Source organism: Martes martes (assembly GCF_963455335.1).
Source record: "Martes martes genome assembly, chromosome: 17".
Classification (NCBI taxonomy): Eukaryota; Metazoa; Chordata; class Mammalia; order Carnivora; family Mustelidae; genus Martes; species Martes martes.
In genome coordinates this window covers 13,312,324-13,333,061 of record NC_137905.1, presented here as the reverse complement: position 1 = coordinate 13,333,061, position 20,738 = coordinate 13,312,324, and the positions used below count along the sequence as shown (strand labels likewise).

The following is a 20,738-nucleotide window of genomic DNA, read 5'->3' as shown; positions in this document are numbered from 1 at the left end:
GTAGGCAGAAAGATCTGGAATTCAGTGCTTCCCAACTTCTAGCATCTGCTCACTGAAAAGAAGGTGTAAAGACACTTTATGAAAAACGAGTGTTGAGTTCAGAAACAATGATTTTTTATTATTAATTAACGTTCTTCTAGTTTGATTAGCGATGTACCATATGAGTACCATATACAAAGGTACTAACAGAGTTAGACATTACGGACATGAAGTGCCACCTCCCAGAGAGAACCACTGGAATTTATCGTTATTTATTGGTACTATCAGAAGCATTATTTTATGGGTCGGTATTTTAACAGCCGCAGTAGTGCCATGCATTTGGAAAACGTAGTACATATATGTGTAAGACATGAGTTATGAGATGCTTTATGAGAAAACGCGCAGTGGAAATGGAGTTTTGCAGACACCTTGAAATAACTCCGAAGCCCCCAGGAGTGACTAGTCTAGACTTTTTGGAACCGGCACAGAAATATGCTTTAAACTGGGAGAGAGCTCCCTTCTGCTCTCTGGGTAAGGCAAGCCAGGGCAGAGGCCACCCCATCTCCGACTCCAGGCCAGCAGCAGCTCAGCAGCCGAGCACACCATGCAGCCTGCCCTCCGGAAGAGGGACCCGAGTTCCCGCAGGGTTCGGCTTCCTGCGGAGCATATGGGGGTGCCCAGCACACAGCGGCCGGCCCCACCCAGCCGAGCAGCTGAGAGCCGCCTCCTTGGCAGCTAGTGGGATCCTTCCAGGGCACGAAGACCAGTCTCCCTGGTGCCCTGGGGTGAGCCTGCATCCCATGAGCCTCCCCTCCAGCCAGCCAGGAGACGTGAGACCTGGACAGAGTGTGTCCAGCTAAGGGAACAGGTTTTCAGGGCATGGCTGTGTGGCCCTGGGCAGGTCCCATACTGTCTCATCCGTGCATGGAAGGATCCAGTTACATGAACCACGAGATCCCTTTCAGCTGTGCTCTTCTTGCCTCACCCATGATCTGAAGGTGCCCGTGTCTGGGGAGCTTGGCTGTGGGGGAAGTCGGAGAATGTCAGGGCACAGAATGCTGCCACTCCACACACACCGGCTCCATGAAATCCTTCGTCGTTTGGCCTTGACACAGGGCCTCCTGAGGGGGATGCCACCGAGGGCTGGCGGCCCCTGCTTTGTCCCTCAGAAGAGACACTGAGCTGGCCAGAAGTGAAGCCAGGGACCCCCTGTAAAGCAAGGAGTCTAGCTGCCCCAGGGACCACCTAGCATCTTGGAGCCTTCCTTGGGCCGCTGACGTGCCCCCCATACAGATTGGTACCGCGCTTTCCCGGTTTTCTCTGTCGCCCCACACGGAGACTTTGTCTACCGTACTGATAGGAAAATATATTAAAAAGCATATGTGATCGGGACGCCTGGGTGGCTCAGTTGGTTAAGCGGCTGCCTTCGGCTCAGTTCATGATCCCAGCGTCCTGGGATCGAGTCCCACATCAGGCTCCTTGCTCCGCAGGGAGCCTGCTTCTCCCTCTGCCTCTCTGTCTGCCTGTGCTCACTCTCTCTCTCTCTCTCTCTCTGACAAATAAATAAATAAATAAAATTTAAAATCTTAAAAAAAAAAAAAAGCATATGTGATGACCTCTTTCTACCTCTGGTACGTGGGGCTGCCAGGTCTGACTGGCCAGGGCATGGCCGGCCCACAGAGGGGCTGCCATCCTGCTGCCTCTGCCAGGGGCCAGTTGGAAATGGTCGGGACGCCCCGGGATGGGGCGACTTCCGCTCCTTCCTCACAGCCTCCTGAACTCCTCCTTTGTTAAGGCCTCGGGCTGCAGGTATGCTTCTGGAACTTCTCCAGCTTCTCAAGGAGAAGAGCTATAACACGCCAGAAGGAGCCAGGTAGGAGGCCAGCAGGGTGGGGGAAAGAAGGACTTAGAGATGAGACAGTAAGTCCTGGTCATTGGCAGGAGCGGAGGGAGTGTCTAGGAAGTGGTCAGAGAAGAGGAATGCTCTGGAAGCCATAGGGAGCTCGTTAGCTGGACACTGTGCGCTGTGTCATCTGTGGTGGTAGCCGCTGTCGTGGGGCTGCTGGGCACGTGCCACGTGGCTGGTCTGAACAGAGGTGTGCTGTCGGGGTGAGACGTGTGCTGGATTTCAAAGACTTAGGACACAGAAAAGGACATGAAGTATCCTATGAATGACATGTATGTTGATTTATATGTTGATCCCATGTTCAAATGGTACCTGTTTCTTGTTACTTGTTAGTACAAAACTTAAAAATGTGAAATTCTATCTGTGGCTCACATTCTGTTTCTATCAGACAGCGTAAGAGAGGAATTGGTAAAGAGACTGGCTGGGAGCTTGTGTTTGCCATCCTGAACTTGTCTGTCTGTGCCTTAGTTTCCCCATCTGTCTTAGGCTTCCAAAGAATCTAGATGTTTGGATATTCTCAGAAGCCCCCAGAACTTTCGGCCACATGACTCTGGGGACATCTGAGGCCAGAGGCTCAGCACGCCCAGCCCCTCTGGCTACCAGAGGACAGGAGTGCCCGCTGTCACCCCTGGAACGAGCGCCACGGGGAGTCATCAAACCATACTAAAGAGCAGTTCCGCTGAGCAGTTCCAGAGCTGAGAGCGGAGCCCTTTAGGGATTCACATCAAATGAGTTCAGAGAGGCTGCGGGCGAATTAGGGAAGCGCAGGCATCGAGTTCCTGCTGCAAATGAATAATTGAGCAGCCTAGAAATACCACGCGAGACCGTTTTGTACTGACGGGCAGCAGACCTGCCTGGCCGGGGTCCTCGGGAAAGGCAGCCCTGGGCAGCACCTGTCATGACACCTTTGGGCAAAATACGGTATGACTTGTCGCAGGAAGAGAGCCCCTCCCTAACATCCTGAGGTTCTCTGCCCGTGCTGTCCGCATCCCCAAGAACTCCAGCCTCTGCCTGGGAACCGCGCTTGGGGCCGAGGGCTGTGTCCGTCACCATCCCAGAGGCACCCAGCCTTCTCAGGGTTGCTCAGCAGGACTTCTCTCTCCCTGGAGACCAGTGAGGCTTCGAGCCTGGGAGCCTGTGTCCCACCAGAGCAAAGCACAGTCGGAACAAGCTCTGTTTCTCAGAGGCAGAGGCTGTGTTGCCTCTTCCCCGGCTCAGTTACAGCTTCACAGGCAACTCTCAAGGCTTCTCAACTGAGCCAGGCCCCGTGCCACATGGCCTGGGGTATGGTGAGATCTAAAGCCACGACCCCGTCCTTACTCGAGAAATGTTCTTCGTTTGCCTGGCGAAAAGCCTGTTGGCTCCTCAGGCTGCTTACAGGGCTCTCCCCAGGACTGGCCAAAGGTGGCGGGTTGGTTTTATCATCAGAGGGCCTGGACTCCATGCCCTGAGGCCTGATGGGGCCCAGCTCGGTGACATCAGATAGGTTTTCTCCTGTCCAGGCCAGGCTCGTGCTGGGGAGGCGGGCGCGCACGCAGCAGACTGGCCCTCTTCCCCTGCATCTGGTTGTCATGGCTCCGGCCTTGGAAAGGAAGGAGGAAGGCCGAGAGGGTGAAGCCAGCCCTCCGGGAGCCATGCCGGGAGGGTACCACCTGCCCGCCCAGGAGAGGGAGGTGGAGTGCGGTGCTCAGCACTGTGGCCTTGGCAGACCAGCTCCAGTGGCTTCAACCTGGCTCTCCTCCCTAATCTTGCCCACAGCACTGAGAGGGCCCCAGTCACCCTCCACCTCGATGGCATCGTGCAGGTCCTCAACTGCCACCTCAGCGACATGGCCATCGGGATGATGACCAGGATCGCCGTCCTGAAGTGGCTGTACCACCTGTATATAAAGACTCCCCGGAAGGTGAGTCCCAGGGTCCATCAGCCCCAGAGACCCTTCCAGGCTGGGGTCTGCTTTGGGGCCCACCTTGGTTTTCAGGGCCTGCCTCGTGCTTGGTGGGCTTCTGATCAGTGTAGTTCTAGAAAGTCCCAGGCAGGCAGAGGAGTGACAGCTGCTGGAGGGGCCCCGGGAGGGTGTGGGGGTGGTCTGTGCGGTGTAGCGAGACCCCGTTCGTGCCAAATCCAGTGGTGGAGCAGGGGGAGCTAACAGGCGGCCGCCTTCTCTGCTCTGCAGATGTTCCGGCATACCGACAGCCTCTTCCCCATCCTGCTGCAGACGCTATCGGATGAATCCGACGAGGTAGGTCCCCTGTGCCCCCTGCCGTCTATGCTCGGCTGCCCGGGCTCCCCTTTTTTTTTTTTTTTAAAGATTTTATTTATTTATTTGTCAAAGAGAGAGAGAGGAGCGAGAGCGAGCACAAGCAGACAGAGTGGCAGGCAGAGGCAGAGGGAGAAGCAGGCTCCCTGCCAAGCAAGGAGCCCGATGTGGGACTTGATCCCAGGACGCTGGAATCATGACCTGAGCTGAAGGCAGCCGCCCAACCAACCGAGCCACCCAGGCATCCCAACCGGCCTCCCCTTTTGAGTGGCTGATGGGACCTAATAGATGAGCGGTGCTCGTTCTGTTGTTTCTTAAATCGGCATCCCCAGAATTGCTCTCTTCCTATCTGGTAAAGTGCATTGCTTCCAGGGAAAGCTGTGTTTAATGCTCTTGGCTTTGGCAACAAGGACTTCCTCCACCAGCCCTTCTCAAGAGCACCGGCTCAGTGCATGGGCAGAACACCAGCCTCAGGGGGGATCTGGCTCGTCTGTAGAAGGCGGGGATGTGGTGGTGGGCAGCTCAGCTGTGGGCTGGGCTCCCAAAGGCAAGGTCTGGCCCCACTTAGCTGCCTGACCATAAGTTAAATTGCTTCACGACTCTGCCCGTCCAGTTCCTTCTCTGCACAGTGGGGCAGTCACAGCACATGGCTGTCAGGGTGACCTGACCCTCGGAAGATGCCGAGTGCCGGGCCGCACAGTGTGAACCCCTCCAGGGCTCTGGCTCTGTTCATTTCACCCAGACCTCATTCTGCCTTCTGGTTTGAAGTTATCCCTTTAAACTTTGCTCTGCTGGGGTCATCAAGAGTAGAAGGGGGAGGCTAGCCCAGAGAGGGGGAAGGAGAGCTGGGCCCTGTGTCCTTCAGCCGTCTAGGGGACGCCCCACCTGTCCCCACCCATTCTCAGCAGCGTTTCATTCTGTGCAATTAGGCTAAGGCAGCTCTTTTTCAGGACTCCCTAGCCTCCCAGCCAAGGGGCAACATTTGCCCCTGGGGGTTGCCATCAGCCAGGATAGCATCCCTTCTCTCCACCCATGCCAGCTCCTGGCTGCCTGTCAGATGCTGGACGAGTGGGCCTTGACTGCTCCCTCTCCTTCCCCCTTCTGGGCTATGGGCAGCTGTGGGCTCCAGGCAGAGCTGTGTGTGCCCCGTCAGGCAGTAGGCATGGGAATCCACACTGCCCATTGGGAACGTGAGAGGGGACAAGATCTTGCGGGGGTGGGGGGGTCACCGCTCCCAGCTTTTTGTGCATGAGGCACCTGAGGCTGGTACCAGGCTGTGTGGGGCCCAGGGTAGTTTTCCTGCAGCCTGAATTTGTTTTCTTGGACCTGAGCTGAAAAGAGATGCACACAGGCAAGCGTCTGCCTCTCTGTCCTCTGAGGTACTCCGCATTTCCAGAAAAATCCAAAACAGATGGTCTGGGCATCTGCCCTTGACCCCTCCTGGCTGTCCCGCTCACGTGTTCGCGTGCGCGCGCGCGCGCACACACACACACACACACACACACACATACATACGCACTCGTGGTCTCTCTCTGCCTTCCCCTCAGCACCCCACTGCAGTGTGGGGCCCAGGAGGACACAGCCCAGTTCTGGCTGAGTTAGGGGTGACTCACTGCACAGTCACGGCCCTCATTTCAGTACAGAAAGGAAGAGCAGAACTTTGCTGATTGGTTCCTTCCCTAGGACTTCACTGGAAGCAGCTGAGTCTTCAATCCTTTAAATTGAGTTGTTTAATCCCATCTAGCTCTCCTTGCTCGTGACGGGTTTCTGTGTGCGTGTGCATTTACGGGGAGCGGGAGGAGATGCAGTCCATTAAACAGCTCTGTTCGGGTTGCGGCTGTGGAAACTCGATTTGCTGAAGTGCCAAATGTTCTCGGAGCTTTGGGCATATCTTGTGGGCTCCTGCTGGGAAAAGATTGCAGCAGCTCTTGGGGACAGTCGCAGGGCTGAAGGGGGGCTGTTGCCGTAACAGGAGCAGAGAGTCCCTGCTTTCCCATCTCTCCAGGGGAGGGTGATGGGGACCAGGATAATCAGTGGTGAGTCCTGATTCTGCTAGTTCTTCACCAGCTCCCATTCCTAAGTGTCCCCTACCCATCTCTTCGGCAGCCTTGAGGGCATACTGTGTTCTTGGCAATGGAAATACAGCCATGAACAACACAAAGTCCCCCTTCTCCTGGAGCTTCCTTCCTGGGGTATCTAGAAATCACTCTTTGGGGGGTTTTCCCAGTATTTCCAAACACAGCCCTGATTTCAAATCAGAGCTCCCTGAGGTTTAAGACCATGAAAGTCCATTCAGTCAAATCAGACCACAGCCAGACTGGTGGGGACAGGCCCCTTCCTATCGATGGCCTCATGGAGACTCCTTCACTCACAGAATTTAGCTACAGTGTTACATCTAGCGGAGGGGCCTCAAAGCTCAGGTTATCCCACTGTTTTGGGTGATTCTTAACCACAGCTTGTATGAAGTCATTCCTGTGCCAGGAGCTGTGCTTGATTCGGGGTATCTGGGGAACCCTCGACAATTCTGCGGGGAAGGAGTTACTATTTCCATCTCACAGTTCAGAAGACTCAGAGTGAGGGAGGTGAAGCCCCTCCCAACAGCTAGGAGGTGTGAGGCCAAACTCAAAACCAGATCTGTGTGACTCCAAAGCCCATCCTCCCATTCGCTCAACCGTCGGGCCTGCGTTCCCCCAGGTGTTGGTCCCAGCGCCCACACCAGAACCATGGGGAGGTGGGGAGCTTGTGTTTAGTAAGTCAGCAGCCCCATTTCTGGCTGCCTTCTCCTGGTCCACAAGTTCTTCAGAACAGTTTTCCAGGTAGTGTGGACAGCTGGAGTATCCTACAGAAGCTTCAGCTCCCAGACCCTTTGTCTGTTTTCTTATCGATTTGGAGAAGCTCTTTGAATATACAAAGAGGACTGGGGACATTGCGTTGCAAATATTTTTCTCTCCCAGTTTGATTGTGATAAACTCACATGCTTCTCACCCTTGGTGGGAGTCGCTGGCCTCAGGGAACAGAGTGTGCCCAGGTGTTCCTGATACACGAGCTGGGCGCAGGGAGGGACAGAGCCTCAGAGAACCCGCCATGTTCCATGGCCCCATTGGCACGTGGCCTTGCTGGGGTGTCTTGCCTGTCATTGTCACTCAGTTCTTCTCCAGTGATACTTCGTAGTCTACACCCTTCTGGCCCCCTCAGTTGATTCTGCTTTTCCGTCATTCAGGATAAGTGGCTGTTTCCTCAGCATCGCCTGCTCCTTGCACACTTCTTATGAAAATCCCTTTTGTCAGAAAGAATTTGCAGGTGTCAAATTAAAATTTTTGGCACCAAAAAAAAAAAAAAATTCTTGGCACCAGACAAGAAATCCTCCTATTAGCTGGAGATGCAATTACATGTTGTTGTTTTTTTTTTTTAATTTTTTTTAAAGATTTTATTTATTTATTTGAGAGAGAGAGAGAGAATGAGAGAGAGAAAGAGAGCATGAGAGGAGAGAGGTCAGTGGGAGAAGCAGACTCCCTGCCGAGCAGGGAGCCTGATGTGGGACTCAATCCTGGGACTCCAGGATCATGACCTGAGCCGAAGGCAGTCGCTTAACCAACTGAGCCACCCAGGTGCCCCGCAATTACATGTTTTTAAGTGAAAACGCAACCCTGATTTCCACAGCATGGAATGTAGGTGCTCGGAGCTTCTTGCCAGACCCTGGTAGGGAGGTGGGCCTGCTTCTTCCCCTGCCCGCAAGATGCCAGCTGTCGGCTACCTCCAAGCCTGCAGCTGCCTGTGCGAGCGCCACCCGTGAGCCCCAGGATGGCTCCTCTCAATGTCCCTGAAGGTGTGGCTGGTCCCAGAGGGGCCTTGGGACCACCCTGAGTCCTCACCCCCAAGCACCGCTGCCTCCCAGCCTGCATCGAGAATCCTCAGGGTGTAAAGCTGGGCATCCACTGGTCTCCATCTGTCCAAACCCATAGAACATACAGTGCCAGGAGCGAGCCCTGAAGTAAACTGTGGCACTCTCCCACCCAGGCGCAGGGCTTATCCCAGTTTCTGTAAGTCATTTTGTAAAGCCTTCAGGCCTTTTTTGTAGGTCTTACTCATCATGAAGCTTATTTTCAGTATTTTAAGTTTTGTCGTGATGTTGAGTGGCATCCCTTTTCAGTAACATTTTCTCCCCAGGTGACAGTGCAGCTTGATGGTTTAAGAACACGGGTTTGGGGGTCGACAGTCCAAGAGTCTGGTCCTGGCTCATCACTCGGAAGTTGGTTAACCTTGATCTTGAGCCAATGAGCTGGTCTCCCTGAGCCCCAGTTTGCTTATCCAAAAACCGAGAATAATAGGAGAGGCACCCTCCTAGATCTGGCCTCCCAGGTGAGCATTAAATGAGGTCATGGGTATAGAGTACATGACACGTGTGAACACGTGGCAAATTCTAGCTCCTCTGGTGCTGGTACTCGTTTCCGTCAAAACGGCAACGATACACATGGAAATCAGGAAGGATAGGCTCTGCTTTTTCCCCACATCCTTCCTGTCCCAGCTTCAGCTGCAAAAGTCAGAACAGAAGCTCGTCTCTGTCCTCTGTTTCCCCGCCTGTCTTAGGACCGCACGGACCCCGCGCGGATGGCCGGTGGGCAGGCTTCTTTGGGGGCTCATTGTCCATCTCCAGCCATAGGACGACCACGGAGAAGGCAGTGAGCAGTAGGACCAGCACCCATCTCTGTATCTTCCCCCTTCCCCACCCCCCTCCATCAGCAGCCCCAGCCCAAGTCAGTGGGCTGTGTTTGGCATCGCAGGTGGAAGGGTGGTGCTGGCTGCCCTGGCTCCGGGGTAGAGAGGAGGGAGGGCATCATCGGCAGAGGGCCGGCCTCAGCGGCTTCCGAGCCGCTTGCCCAGAAGCAAGCCTCAAGGTCCATGGAGATCCAGAGGGCACACACTCCCCTGGGGCCTCCAGAGCCAGCCCGCGCAGAGTCCTCTCACCTCTCGGAGCCGAGGTGTCCTTAATGCTTCAGAGCAGAGTTTCTCATCCCGGGAGAAATGCCCCCCTCCAGTCCCCTAGGCTCCAAGGATCAGTGAGGAGAGATTGCTGAGGGGAGTTGATGGCTCATGATGTACAAGCAGAAAAAAATAATGAGCCTTTCATCAACGAGGAAGCCTGCAGGGTAGGACGGTGAGGGCTACACGGGCGACAGGGGCCGGTTCCAGGGCTGGTGCCCATGTGCCGCGTGTGGAGTGTGACCGGCCCACGCAGACAGTGTGGCAGGCTGGCTGTAGGCAGTGATCGGGGGCATCTCTTGAAGCACCCTCGAGAGCTGTGATGTACCCTGGTCCAGGGCGACCGGGCCCTTCACTGTCCTCAACCCCACAGCACACCAGAGAAGCGTGCACTCGTGAAGCAGGGAACCCAAGGGGTGGCTCTCACTTTTGCCACGTCCTGGAGGAAAGGGGGGACACGGCTGACTTTGGGGGAGACAGGAGAGAATTTCATGTTTTCATGGTCTGCGTCCTAGGAGAAATGGAGAGATTTTCCAGTCTCTCAAAGGAGAGTGCTCACCGGGCTTGCCTTTCCCAGGGACTCTTATCACTCTGGTCTTGTGGGTCCGCCGTTTCAAAGGGATTTAGTTAGTGGCGACAAGGCCTTAGCCAAGGGGATCTCCCCACAGAGGGAGGCCCCAGACTGAGACCATCCTGCTGGGTTCATTTTCTTACTCAGGGTCCAGGGTGGCCGGGGCTGCGCTCTCCTGTCCCCAGGGGCGGCACGGGGGCAGGTGCAGCTAGTGAGGTGGGCCGTCGCTCAGTGTCTGCCCCAGCAGTGGGGTTTCCACGCCATTACAGCCTCTTCCTTTGAGGGCAGCTTTGAGAGCTGATGGCCCACCCAGCACCCCCACCACTGGCTGCCCTTAGAATCCACAGTGGGTGCTGGGCTCGGACCCCCATATCCGTGGAAGCGGCTGGAAGCCAGAGGGGATGGAAGGCGAGGTTGATGGGGCAGGTGCCTTACTCAGAGCACGTTGTTTCTGTCGTGACCACCCAGCCTGGCACTCTTGGGTTGCTTTTCATTATCCCCAGTTTGACCTAAAAGGACATCCAAGTGTGAGGAGGGTAACTTGCCCAAGCTCATACCGCCAGGAGCCAGAAGTTGGGTATGTCTGTTCTAGAACATCTAAAAGCACACAAGAGCTGACCTCAGTGCAGAGCAGGGGTCCAGGCAGGGTGGAGCACAACGTCATTCAGACTGTCCCCCTCTCCCGTCTTCGGTTCTGAGCACTGAACCTTGACCTGCCTTGTTGCGCTGCTCGCCCTCCCAGGGCGCATGCTGAAGGAGTAGTGCTGGCCGCTGGGCCGGCGAGAGGCCGTGTGGGAAGTGGCCTGGAGAGGACCAGGAGGGCAGGCCTCTGCCCTGCACTGCCCCGCTCTCCGTGGGACCCGGCACGTCCCCGGCACCTCCTTGCCTCCATCCAGCGCAGTTGGCCTGCTCTGCGTTCGTCCCATCCAGCTCTGACTCTGTGTGGTCCTGACCCCACTCCCTGGAATACTAATGGGGCGAGCTCGGAGTGGACCGTCTCCCAGAAGAATGGGGTTTGCTCCTCCTCCTGAGATCCCTGCCTCAGTCTTCCTTTCAGTCCAGTTTTCATCGCCTCTACTCTCCGAAACAAACAAAACAACTCCTCCTCTCCTGTCCTCGGTCCCCAAGATTCCTTTACAGTCAGGTCATGCCTTCGGGGCAGATACCAGCCAGAAAACCAAGGGGCCACATGTTGGGGGCCAAGAACGTGGTTCCTCTTGCCGAGAGTTCCCCCAGCCTAGGGAGGTAAACTGGGTCCCGGCAGGGACAGCACAAGCAGGAGAAGGCCCTTGCCTGCCATAGCCTCCCTGAGCCACCGGACCCCCCACCCCCTGCCCCGGGGCCATGCTGAGGCCGCAGGGCGCTCACCCACACGGCTCTTCCTGTGGGCTCTCCTTGTGGCTGATGCTGCCGCTTCCTTTGGGGCTTTCTGAGAGAGAGTGAGAGGAGGGAGGAACATGCAGGGAGAAGGGCGACAGGGAAAGCTCAGGGTTGTGCTCACAGTCCCCAGGGAAAGCCAGCCCGGACCCACCCCCAGCCCCGCGGAGGCACCAGCAGTCACCGCTAGGGGTCCTGGAAGGATTTGGTCTTCTGAAAGGAGTTCTGGCAGCAGATCATTGCTGGGGAGGAGAGAGGACCGCCTTGGTGATGGTTCTAGAATTGTGCCTGGTGAGACGGCCACAAGTGAAGGGGGACCCAAGTAACCGCAGCCGGCCTGACAGCATTCTGCTCTGGGGAAGGCAGGTCTGTGTGCCCACAGAGTCTGTAGTGTTCCTGTCTAGGTGGACTCCTTCCCCTGATGTGCAGGCGAGAAGCCAAAGCTGGCACAGTAGCTAGTGGACATGCAGAGGGGCAGGGGGCCTGCTGCCTGGTGGCCCCGGGCTCCCAGGGAAGGCAGAGGTGGGGCTCGGGAGGGGAGAATAAGGCCCTCCCGGATAGAGGGCCCAGCAGCACAGGAGGGATTCCACAAAGGAAAGCCAGTTGGGGACTGCCTTCCCCTGGGACAGGGCCGGTGGCTCTTGGGAGGCCAGGCTACAGGGCTGAGTGACCTGCAGGGGTGACCACACTCCCTGGCCCTGGGCCTGACTGCCTGCCCCCCCCCACCCCTCTCCCCTTGAACTCAGGAAGCGATCGGTGATCTTACCTAGAAAGGCCAAGGTCCAGTAACCAGACGTCAGCCCCACGGTGGAGCCATCCACACAGGAGCCGCTGTCAGAATCCTCTGGAGCTTTTTAAAACCCAGCTGCTTCGGCCTTGACCCAGACCTCCTTAGTTGTTCGCTGAGGTCGGGCCTCGTCGCCTGGGTTCTGGTATTTTCCATTCACTTGCTGCCTGCCAGACCCTGTGCCAGACAGCCTCGAGCGTGCGTTACCTTAGCACATCTCCACAGCAACCCTTCCCGGGTGGCCTCTGCTGTGTCCCCCCACTTCACCAAAGCAGAAACCGAGGCTCAAAGGAGGGAAGTACCTTGGTCAAGACCTCAGCTCAGATGCCCTTGGAAGCCTAGTCTCACACAGCCCCTCCTCCTGCACATCACACAGGACCCTGTCTGTGTGCCCTCACACCCTCCCAGAGCCCTTGTCACACTTTGGGGGGACAGAGGCTGTGTCCACTATGTGCTCAGAAACCATAGGAGGGGCCGTGGCTGGTGAGCCGCCCCTCCCCCCGCCTCTGTTGGGCCCCAGCCCTGCCAGAGCACACCTGTCTCCGTGGGGCCGGGTGCGCCTAGCCGGCACGTACACTGGCGTCAAGCAGAGGCCTGGTGGAGGGCAGGGGATGGGGAGCCCGGCGCTGCCCTCCCAGTTGCCATGGACGGGTGCCCGGAGACAGCTGGGCCCTCGGCTCATTACCTGGTAACCGAGTGCTCGCGGTGTGCGCGCCGTTCCCATGCTGCCTGGAGCACAGCAGGCCCTTCCCCAGCCTCTGGCTCGTTCTTGGCGAGAATGTGTAACACTGAGTGATGCACCCCCCCCACCCCCAGACGGGGGCCTGGCGGGATGCAAGTGAGCGATGGCTGGCATCACCAGGAGGGAGATCAGGATTGAGGGTACACAGTGGGGGGACTTGGGAACGGGCCTCCAAGTCGTCCTACCAGGGCCGGCCTTTCTCTTCTCCTCTACCCTCCAAGGGATGGAAGCTAGAACGGTTTAAGCAGCCAGAGCCCACACTGTGCTGTCACTGTTCAGGGGACGTAACTATAAGCACCAAATGCCGGCCTTTCACACATATGGCACAGAACTGGGCACTTAGGGAAGGATTTTAGTTTATTAAAAATGTAGGGAAGGAAGGGGAAGGAAGGAAAAAGAGAAAAGAGGAGAAGAAAAGAAATTCTTGATACCTATTTGCGTGTGTTCAAAGTCAGGCCAAGAAACAAGATACAATCCTTTTTTAAGTTGTTTTTGCTTTACTGAGATCGAAGAGGTTTTTAATCAGAGTGGTTTTCTCAATGGGAAATAAAACAGATCCGAGCCTAAGCAATCCTCTCCTGCCTCCAAATCCGAATTTCTGGCAGTGCTTTCCTTGCTTTTGCTGAAGGCAGGGCTGAGGGACCCGCCCCCCACCCCCCAGGAGATGCTGGGCTGGCCCACTCTGACCCCGTTCTGGCCAAAAGTTTTTCTGGGAATCTCACCCCTTTCCCGGGCCTGGCTGGGCCCGATTGCTGCCTTCTGCGGCTCAGGTTTACTCTGTGTCTGCAACGGGACCCTCCAGCCCTGGTGCTGGCTGCTGCTGCTGGGTGCCTTCCTCCAGAGCTCCACTGGGGGACTGCTCTGGGGCCCGTGGGAGATCCCGTGGCCTTCCTCAGTACCCCCAAGGGGATACTTCCTAGGGTCAGTTCCTTGGCGGATTCCACAGGCCACAGGAGCCATTCTGTATGTGGTCAGAGACTCAAGGCCTGACCGCTGGGCCTGTACTCCTTGTGAAGGAAACGATCAGGAAGCAGAGGGCCCCAAGGCTCCGAGGATCCCCGGCCTCGGTGCCTCCACGCTTCCTTTCAGCTCCACTTCCCAAGAATAAGAAGCAGCCTGACCTGACCCAGATCTCAGGCGCAACCCTGTGGCCCCATGGCTGTGGGCAGAGGCATCACGTAGCCTTGGCAGTGGCCCGCACCGGCCAGACCCTAGCCCCCAGGGCCTTTAGCCTGAATTCACCTTTCCTGGCAGCACCTAGCTGTGTCCCTTGGAAAGACTCTCGAAGCTTCCTCCTGACTGGAGAGGGCCCAGTGTGAGGATTTCCTTCCCTCCTCGCGGGCTGGAAGGCTGAGCCAGTTGACATCTGGGGCCTAATCAGCTGATCAGGGGCCGAGCCAAACTTGTGACAAAAGTTTCTTAGAGATAAGTGGGTAGAGTGAAGTGGAGGCCTCTCCAGCCATCCCCTTGGCAGAAGCTCTCAGACCCAGCCGCATCTTCCATTTCCTGCCGGGCGCTGCCGATCACAAGTGTTCAATCAGCATCTGCGAGGTGCTTCGCCCTGCGACTTCGGAGTCAGGAGCCTCAGTAGGAGGCCAGGATGGGACCCCCCCCCCCCCCCCCCCCGCCCAGGGAGTCAGCCTCGTTCAGCGCTGGGTCTCCAGCCATTCCCAGGGTGGCAAAAGCACAGCCGGGAACAGCCAGGGAGAGTGAAAGAAGGGGGCCTCCCACAGCAAGGGGTTTTCCAGGGCTGCTCTGTGGACAAGGTGCTGGGACAGGGAGGGCCTGGTCGGACTAATAAAAAGAAGGAAGGCGGCGCCACCCTGGAGATCCGGCCTGTGGCCTGCTGGGGTGCAGTGCGGTGCCTGCCTGCAGGTGCCCCGTCCAGATGGCCACTTCCCTCCCACGCCAAAATATGCCCTTGGCCGGTGTCAAGTCTCCTAGAAGCAAGGGCTTGCTCAGGAATCCTTAGGCCTCCTTGACCTTGCTCCCCAAGCCACAGAGGGTAGGCCGCCCCCCCCACCACCCCCCAACTCCGGCCTTCCTCTCAGAGTTGCTTTGTCAGATGTTTTCCGCTCCCAGTTGTCACTGACCCTTTCACTCCACCGGTGGCCAGCTCACAGCTCACCCCACTCCGGGACCGGGACCCGGGACCAGCTGATGTGCCTTCCCTACCACCACTCCCCGCCAGCTTGTTGCCATGGCAACTGCAGGCACTCCTGCCCCTGCAGAATATTGCTTTCTTGTAACCTTCTTCCTCCTCCCTCTCCCCCCACCCTCTTTCTCTCACACAAAAAGAAAGCACAAGTGTTTTATATTCATTTTGCAAAAAGCTGTGTAGTGCATACTAATTGGCGCGGCTTCCTCCTGCTTTCTTTGAGCCTTGCCTGGTTCTCAGAGCCAGGACTGCAGGCCAGCATAGGCTTGGGCCCAGCCAGCCTGCTCCTTGGAAGGGGACGAACTCCATTTCCAGCGCCCGAGCTGCGGGCCTTTCATCCAAGCCTTGAGCTGGTGCCCTGCGAGCAAGGCTGCTGAGGTCACCGTGTCCTTGTCCCAGACCTTCTTGTCCACTGACCAGAACCCTTGGTTTTGGTTTTTGGAGCACCAAAACCCTGGCCTGGCACAGAGATTCAAAGCCAGGTTCAGCCGGAGGGCAGAGCATGGCTCCCCCTTGGTCCCTGTTGCTTGGTCCTAGCACCCACTCCCCCCTTAGCATTGCCTCCCTGGACCACTCCGCACTCCCTGGGCCGAGCAGAGTCCTGGCCTAGGCCTGTGTCAGGATTATTGCTCCGTAGCCTCAAGTTCAGCCCCTAGGGCTCAGTGGGATTTGCTGTCAGCTAGGAGAGCGCCAGCATCTGGATTGGATGGGCACAGGAGCCCTGGAATGGTCCCCACAGATTCCCCACTCTCTTTTCAAGCTGTTCCTTGCCGACCTTTTGGCAGCCCCTTCCTCTCTTTGCGTCTTGGAGGCTGAAGGAGATGGTGGTGCTCTTCTCAGACTCCCATTGGAAAGAACCAGGAGGGTGCTGTGTGTGTGTGCGCGCGTGCATGCACGCGAGCTCTCTCGTGTGTCAGGGACACGTGGTATTGTCCCAGGCAGGGCTAGCTTTCAGATTTTTGCCAGTCCCCAAGGACCAGAGATAAATCTTTCGATACGTAAGCACTAGAGGAGTGACTGGGATGATTGAAGGAACCTGTAGACAACATCTCTGGCTTTAATTGTGCAGTTGAAGTATAATTTGTATTCATTTGCCATTTGGTGTTAAACTTTCCAAAATAAGAGAATTCAAAATGTAAAATACACAGTTTTGCTGGCTGCTGCTCTCCAGTGGGGCTGGAGGAGGTGGTACAAAGATGTCCATGCAGATTTTCTCTTTGGTAGAGAAATGAAATCTGGAGCCCGGCACATATGCGTTGGTGTTCCTGCCCAGTCCCTGAGCCAGGACCACTGACCAGGCTCAGCTGGGGTACCAAAAATCTCGTAACAGAAGGGGAACTTGGAGTGTCTCCTATAATGACGACAACCTTCTGAGGGCGAAGCTCTGTTGGCACATGTAAGGAAACAGACTCCCCGTCACCTGCAAAATCAAGTTCACACCTCTTTGTCTGGGTCATAGCTCTTGGTGGACCTGCCCCTGCCTCTAACTTTTGCCTGATTTCTGGCTGTGCCCCATGTTAAATAACCAGAGTTCAACTGAGCAAATTTAAAGATCACAGTGGCTTTATTCTCCAATTCATGAAACAGGCAGTAGCATCCCCCTCTAGCATTAGAGAGAAGGTGTAGGAAAAGAGAGGTTTTTAAAGGCAGAAAGGGGCAGAGAGAGAAAATTATTTGCAAAGAATGCATTGTTTCAGGCAAGGTCACCTTTCTAAGAGGACTGGAAGGGGTCTGCTAGGAAGATTATCTTACTAGTGCTGACCAGGTAATTCCATGTTGACTGGCCAAACGTTGAAACTGCAATTACGGTAGATATTAAGTCTTGGTGTGTTGTGGGATTTAGCCCAAATGACTCCATTTAGGGCCTGCTGTCTGCTGTGTAACACCTAGCCCAACTCCATGCCCCACTCCAGAGCTGGATTAAAGCTCTGGTTCCTGGATCGTGCCACGTGACTTGGACTCCGTGTCCGTGAAAGGTGGATACTAGTTAAGAGAATGCTTTGCGTGCCTCCCTCTGTGCCTGGTTCCCTGGCAGACCACTCTCCCGGTACTTCTGCGGCCTCTTGCTCCCCACAGGCCAGGCTGCACATGCACGCATTGTAAGTGTTTGTTGACCGCCTGTCTCCCTCGCCAAGGTCACTGTCTTGAGAGGCAGGGCCATCCGGTTGCGCTTCGTCTCTCCAGCCAGCACAGCCCCGGCCCACAGTGGGTGCTTATGGATCTGGGGGAGGGGTCCGAGGGGTGAAGTTAACTGACTGCGAGTGAGGACTGTCTGACCACAAAGCCCAGTGTAGCTTATCAGGCTATGGTTTCGGGGCCGGAGTTGTGTTTGAAGCAGGCTCCCTGATCCCTTGTGCAGGTCACTTTCTTCCCCAGGAGACTGAGAGCAAATGAGGGCATTAATTCTAGCTGGAGAGGAGAGCTTCCTCCTCTGGTCTCCTGGTCCCTTGCAGCCTGGCCCACGGGCTGCTCCGAGGGTGGGCCAGGCCTCTCAGGTGCTGGTGGTTCTTTGCAAGCATCTTTTCTGATAGGGGAATAAATACCCGCCGGAAGCCTGGTGTGGGCCCCTATGGCTCTTGTGGGGCAGGGCTGTAGCTGAGTGCCAGCCTGGCCCCGGCTGCCCTGCGCTTTCCTCACCGGCCACATCTGACCGCCAGGATTTGCTGCCAAGGGGATGTGTGCCTCGGCCCAGCCACACAGCCGGCCCCGGGGAGGAGCAGCCTGTGGCTCCGGGCCACGGTGGGGCTGGCCAATGCCAGGAGATGAAGGCTGAGTGCCCTCAGCCTTCCCGGGGGTCAGAACCAAGCGCAGGATTGTGGGGAGTCAGCAAGGCCCCACCACCCTGGGCTGTGGGAACAGCAAGAGCAAACTGCTCCACACGTACCTCTGGACTGGGACTTAGGGCGCCGATTTGGGGTTTTGACTTGATTCTCTTCTCTTTTTAGATACAGTTTGTCAACCATAAAATTCGCCCTTTTAAAGTATACAATTTAGGGGTGCCTGGCTGGCTCGGTGGAGCATGTAACTCTTGATCTTGGGGTCGTGAGTTTGAGCCCCATGTTGGATATAAGGATAACTTTTTAAAAAAAACTTTTTTAAAAAGTAAAATATACACCTTAGTGGGTTTTAGTATATTGACAAGGTAGTGCAGACATCACTATCTAATCCCGGAACATTTTTCCCATCTCAGAGAGAAACCCTGTACCAACCAGCAGTCGCTTCCCATGTCTCCCTCCCCCAGCCCCCGGCAGCCACAGGCTATGCTCTGTCTCTGTAGATTTGCCTGGTCTGAACATTTCACGTAAATGGAATCATCATACAGTATGTGGCCTTTTGCATCTGGCTTTTCTTACTTAGCAAATGTTTTCAAGGTTCATCTGTTTTATAGCATGTATCAGAACTTCATTCCTTTTCTTGCCAAATAATGGGTCCTGGCGTGGATATGCCCCGTTCTGCTTACCCATTTATCGGTTGATATACATTTGGGTTTGTGCTGTTGTGATACACAGTGAACGGTACATATTTGGGCTTCATTCCTCATTCGGGCACACAGGTCCAAAAACCCTTGGAATTTCCTGAGTGTTGAAAATAATATAGGTGACTTTTGTTAGGTTAGTGAGGCAACATGGATGCCCAAAAGGATGGGGGGCTGGTTGCCAGGAGAACCAATCACATGATGAGAGCATTGAACTTCCAACCCAAGTTCAAGGAGGAGAGGGGAACCAGAGAGAGTTGAACCAGCTGACAACAGCCAGTGGATTTCATCAGCTCTACCTATGTGATGAAGCCTCCGGGAAAACCAATAAGATGGGGTTTGGAGAGCTTCTGGGTTGGTAACCATCTGGAGATTTGGGGAAAATGATGCCCCAGGGAGCATGAAGCTCTGGGCTCCTTTGCACAAACTGTCCCCTGTTCCTCTCTTTTATCTGGCCGTTCCTGAGTTATATCTTTTTATATGAAACCAGTGATTTAGTCAGTAAAGCGTTTCTCTGAGTACCGCAAGCCACTCTAGCAAACGACTCAAACCTGAGGAGTGGGTCATGGGAACCTCTGCTCTATAGCCAGTCGTCAGAAGCACAGGTGACAGCCTGGCCTTGTGATTAGAACCTAAAGCCGGGGGGAGGGGAGGGAAGGGCAGTCTCATAGGACGGAGCCCTCACCCTGCGGGGTCTGCCGCTCCCTCCAGGCAGCTGGTCAGAACTGAGTTGAATTGTAGGACCCCCCCAGCTGGTATCAGGAAAAAACACATCAGAGTCAGTGTCAGGACCTTAGGGTTGTTTCCATTTTCTAGCCATGATGAACACTGATGCTGCGAACACATCTGTGTGAGTCCCCGGAGGACACGTTTTCGGCCCTCTTGGGTAAACACTGGAAGTGGAAGTGTGGTGACTCTGTTTAACTTTCTGAGGCAAGCCATGAGTTACTCTCCCCTCACCTCCCTGTCCTTCAGACCATGACTTGCTTGGACGGTTGAGCATCTTGAGTGCGTAGCCCGTGCTCGGGCCACTGTCTCGTGGAGTGCGGCGCTGTCGCCCGCCTGGCTGTCTTTTCCCCCAGCCCACCCCCTCCCTCCGTGTCCTTTTCCGCCGCCACCGAAGTAGAGAGCTTCCTGGAGAGCAGATGGCCGGGGCCTCACGGCTCCTGAGCTTCGCCCTACCAGGCTCCCAGCTCTTGGCCTGGGCACAGGGGCGTGCTCATTGCTGCCATCTGTCTAGGCTGCTTAGCCGCCACGATCTTCAGCCAGCGTGGATCCATTCCCTGCAGGCCCAGTGGTCAGCATGTTCCAAAATTACGCATACCTGTGCATGAGAGGCCAGGCGAGCATGGGTCTCCCCGCTGGGCCGTGGGCAGAGGCATGTTGGATTCCCCTGCGGCCCCGGCACCCAGCACAGTGGCTGGCACTCCGGGAGGAGGTGGGGCACTCCGGCGGTGCTGAGAGCCGGGGAGCAACGACAGAAAGGACACAGATAGACGTGGGAGGTGATGTGTGTGTGAGTGAGCGCTGTGTCCAGCCTGAAGGAGGCTGGAGCATGGCAGGGTAGGGAGCAAAACCACCGTGGGCTTGTGGGACAACTGAGTGCTGGGCACACTGTGCAGCTGGGAGCAGGCCTGGGACCAGGGCTGACGGAGAGGATACCAGAAGTGACGACCAGGGCAAGGCAGGAGGACGCATTGGCAGGTCACTTGCAATGAGACAGGAACCACTCTGAAGCTTTGAGGAGAGGACAGTAGCTTTGTCCTTTTTTTTTTTTTTTTCTTTTTTTAGATGAAATTTGCCCTTTTAAAAAACATAGTTCAGGGCACCTGGGTGGCTCAGTTGGTTAAGCGTCTGCCTTCAGCTCAGGTCATGATCCCAGGGTCCTGGGATCAAGTTCCACGTTGGGCTCCTTGCTCAGCAGGGAGCCTGCTTCTCCCTCACCCAGCCCCCCACTCCTGCTCTCTCTCTCTCTTTCTCTCACTCTCTCTTAAATAAATTTTTTTTAAAAATCTTTTAAAAAATATATACAGTTCAGTGGTTTTTAGCATATTTACAAGGTTGTGTGACCATCACTACTATCTAACTCCAGAACATTTTCACCATCCCATAAAAAGCCCTGTAGTAGCCTTATCTTGACTACTGTCACCATATTCCAGCCAGCTGGTCTGTCATGGTAAACATGACCCACCCCCCACCCCCACCCCACTGTGGCCCCAGCCACCGGTGCTCTGTGTCACTGCCACGGGTCCAGGCCCAAAGCCCGTGGTTGCCATGGCAATTCATCTGTCCCTAGTCACCTGTCTGTGCCCAGCAGGCACCCGCCGAGCACCACGGACAGTCCTGGGGGCACACGTGTGCTAGGCCAGGCACGTTCCTCTTGTGAGCAGAGAGGAGTGGGGGGAGGGAAGGGGCAGGCAGCCCTCCCTGCAGTGTGCTCAGCACCCTGCTGGCTGTGGATGCGCGTGAAGAGCGAGAGGACATGAGTGCTGTGTGGGGCAGGCAG

The 20,738-nt window shown here is 55.9% G+C and overlaps 1 protein-coding gene across 1 annotated transcript in view; it reads left to right on the top strand.

Moving 5' to 3' along the window:
• The window catches only part of VAC14 (VAC14 component of PIKFYVE complex), a 100,422-nt gene that overhangs the window by 26,992 nt on the left and 52,692 nt on the right, over positions 1-20,738 (top strand). Inside the window, exons 11-12 of the mRNA XM_080828141.1 lie at positions 3,644-3,788; positions 4,059-4,124. Of these exons, the coding sequence (XP_080684267.1) occupies positions 3,644-3,788; positions 4,059-4,124 (211 nt within the window). The remainder of the gene's footprint in view (positions 1-3,643; positions 3,789-4,058; positions 4,125-20,738) is intronic.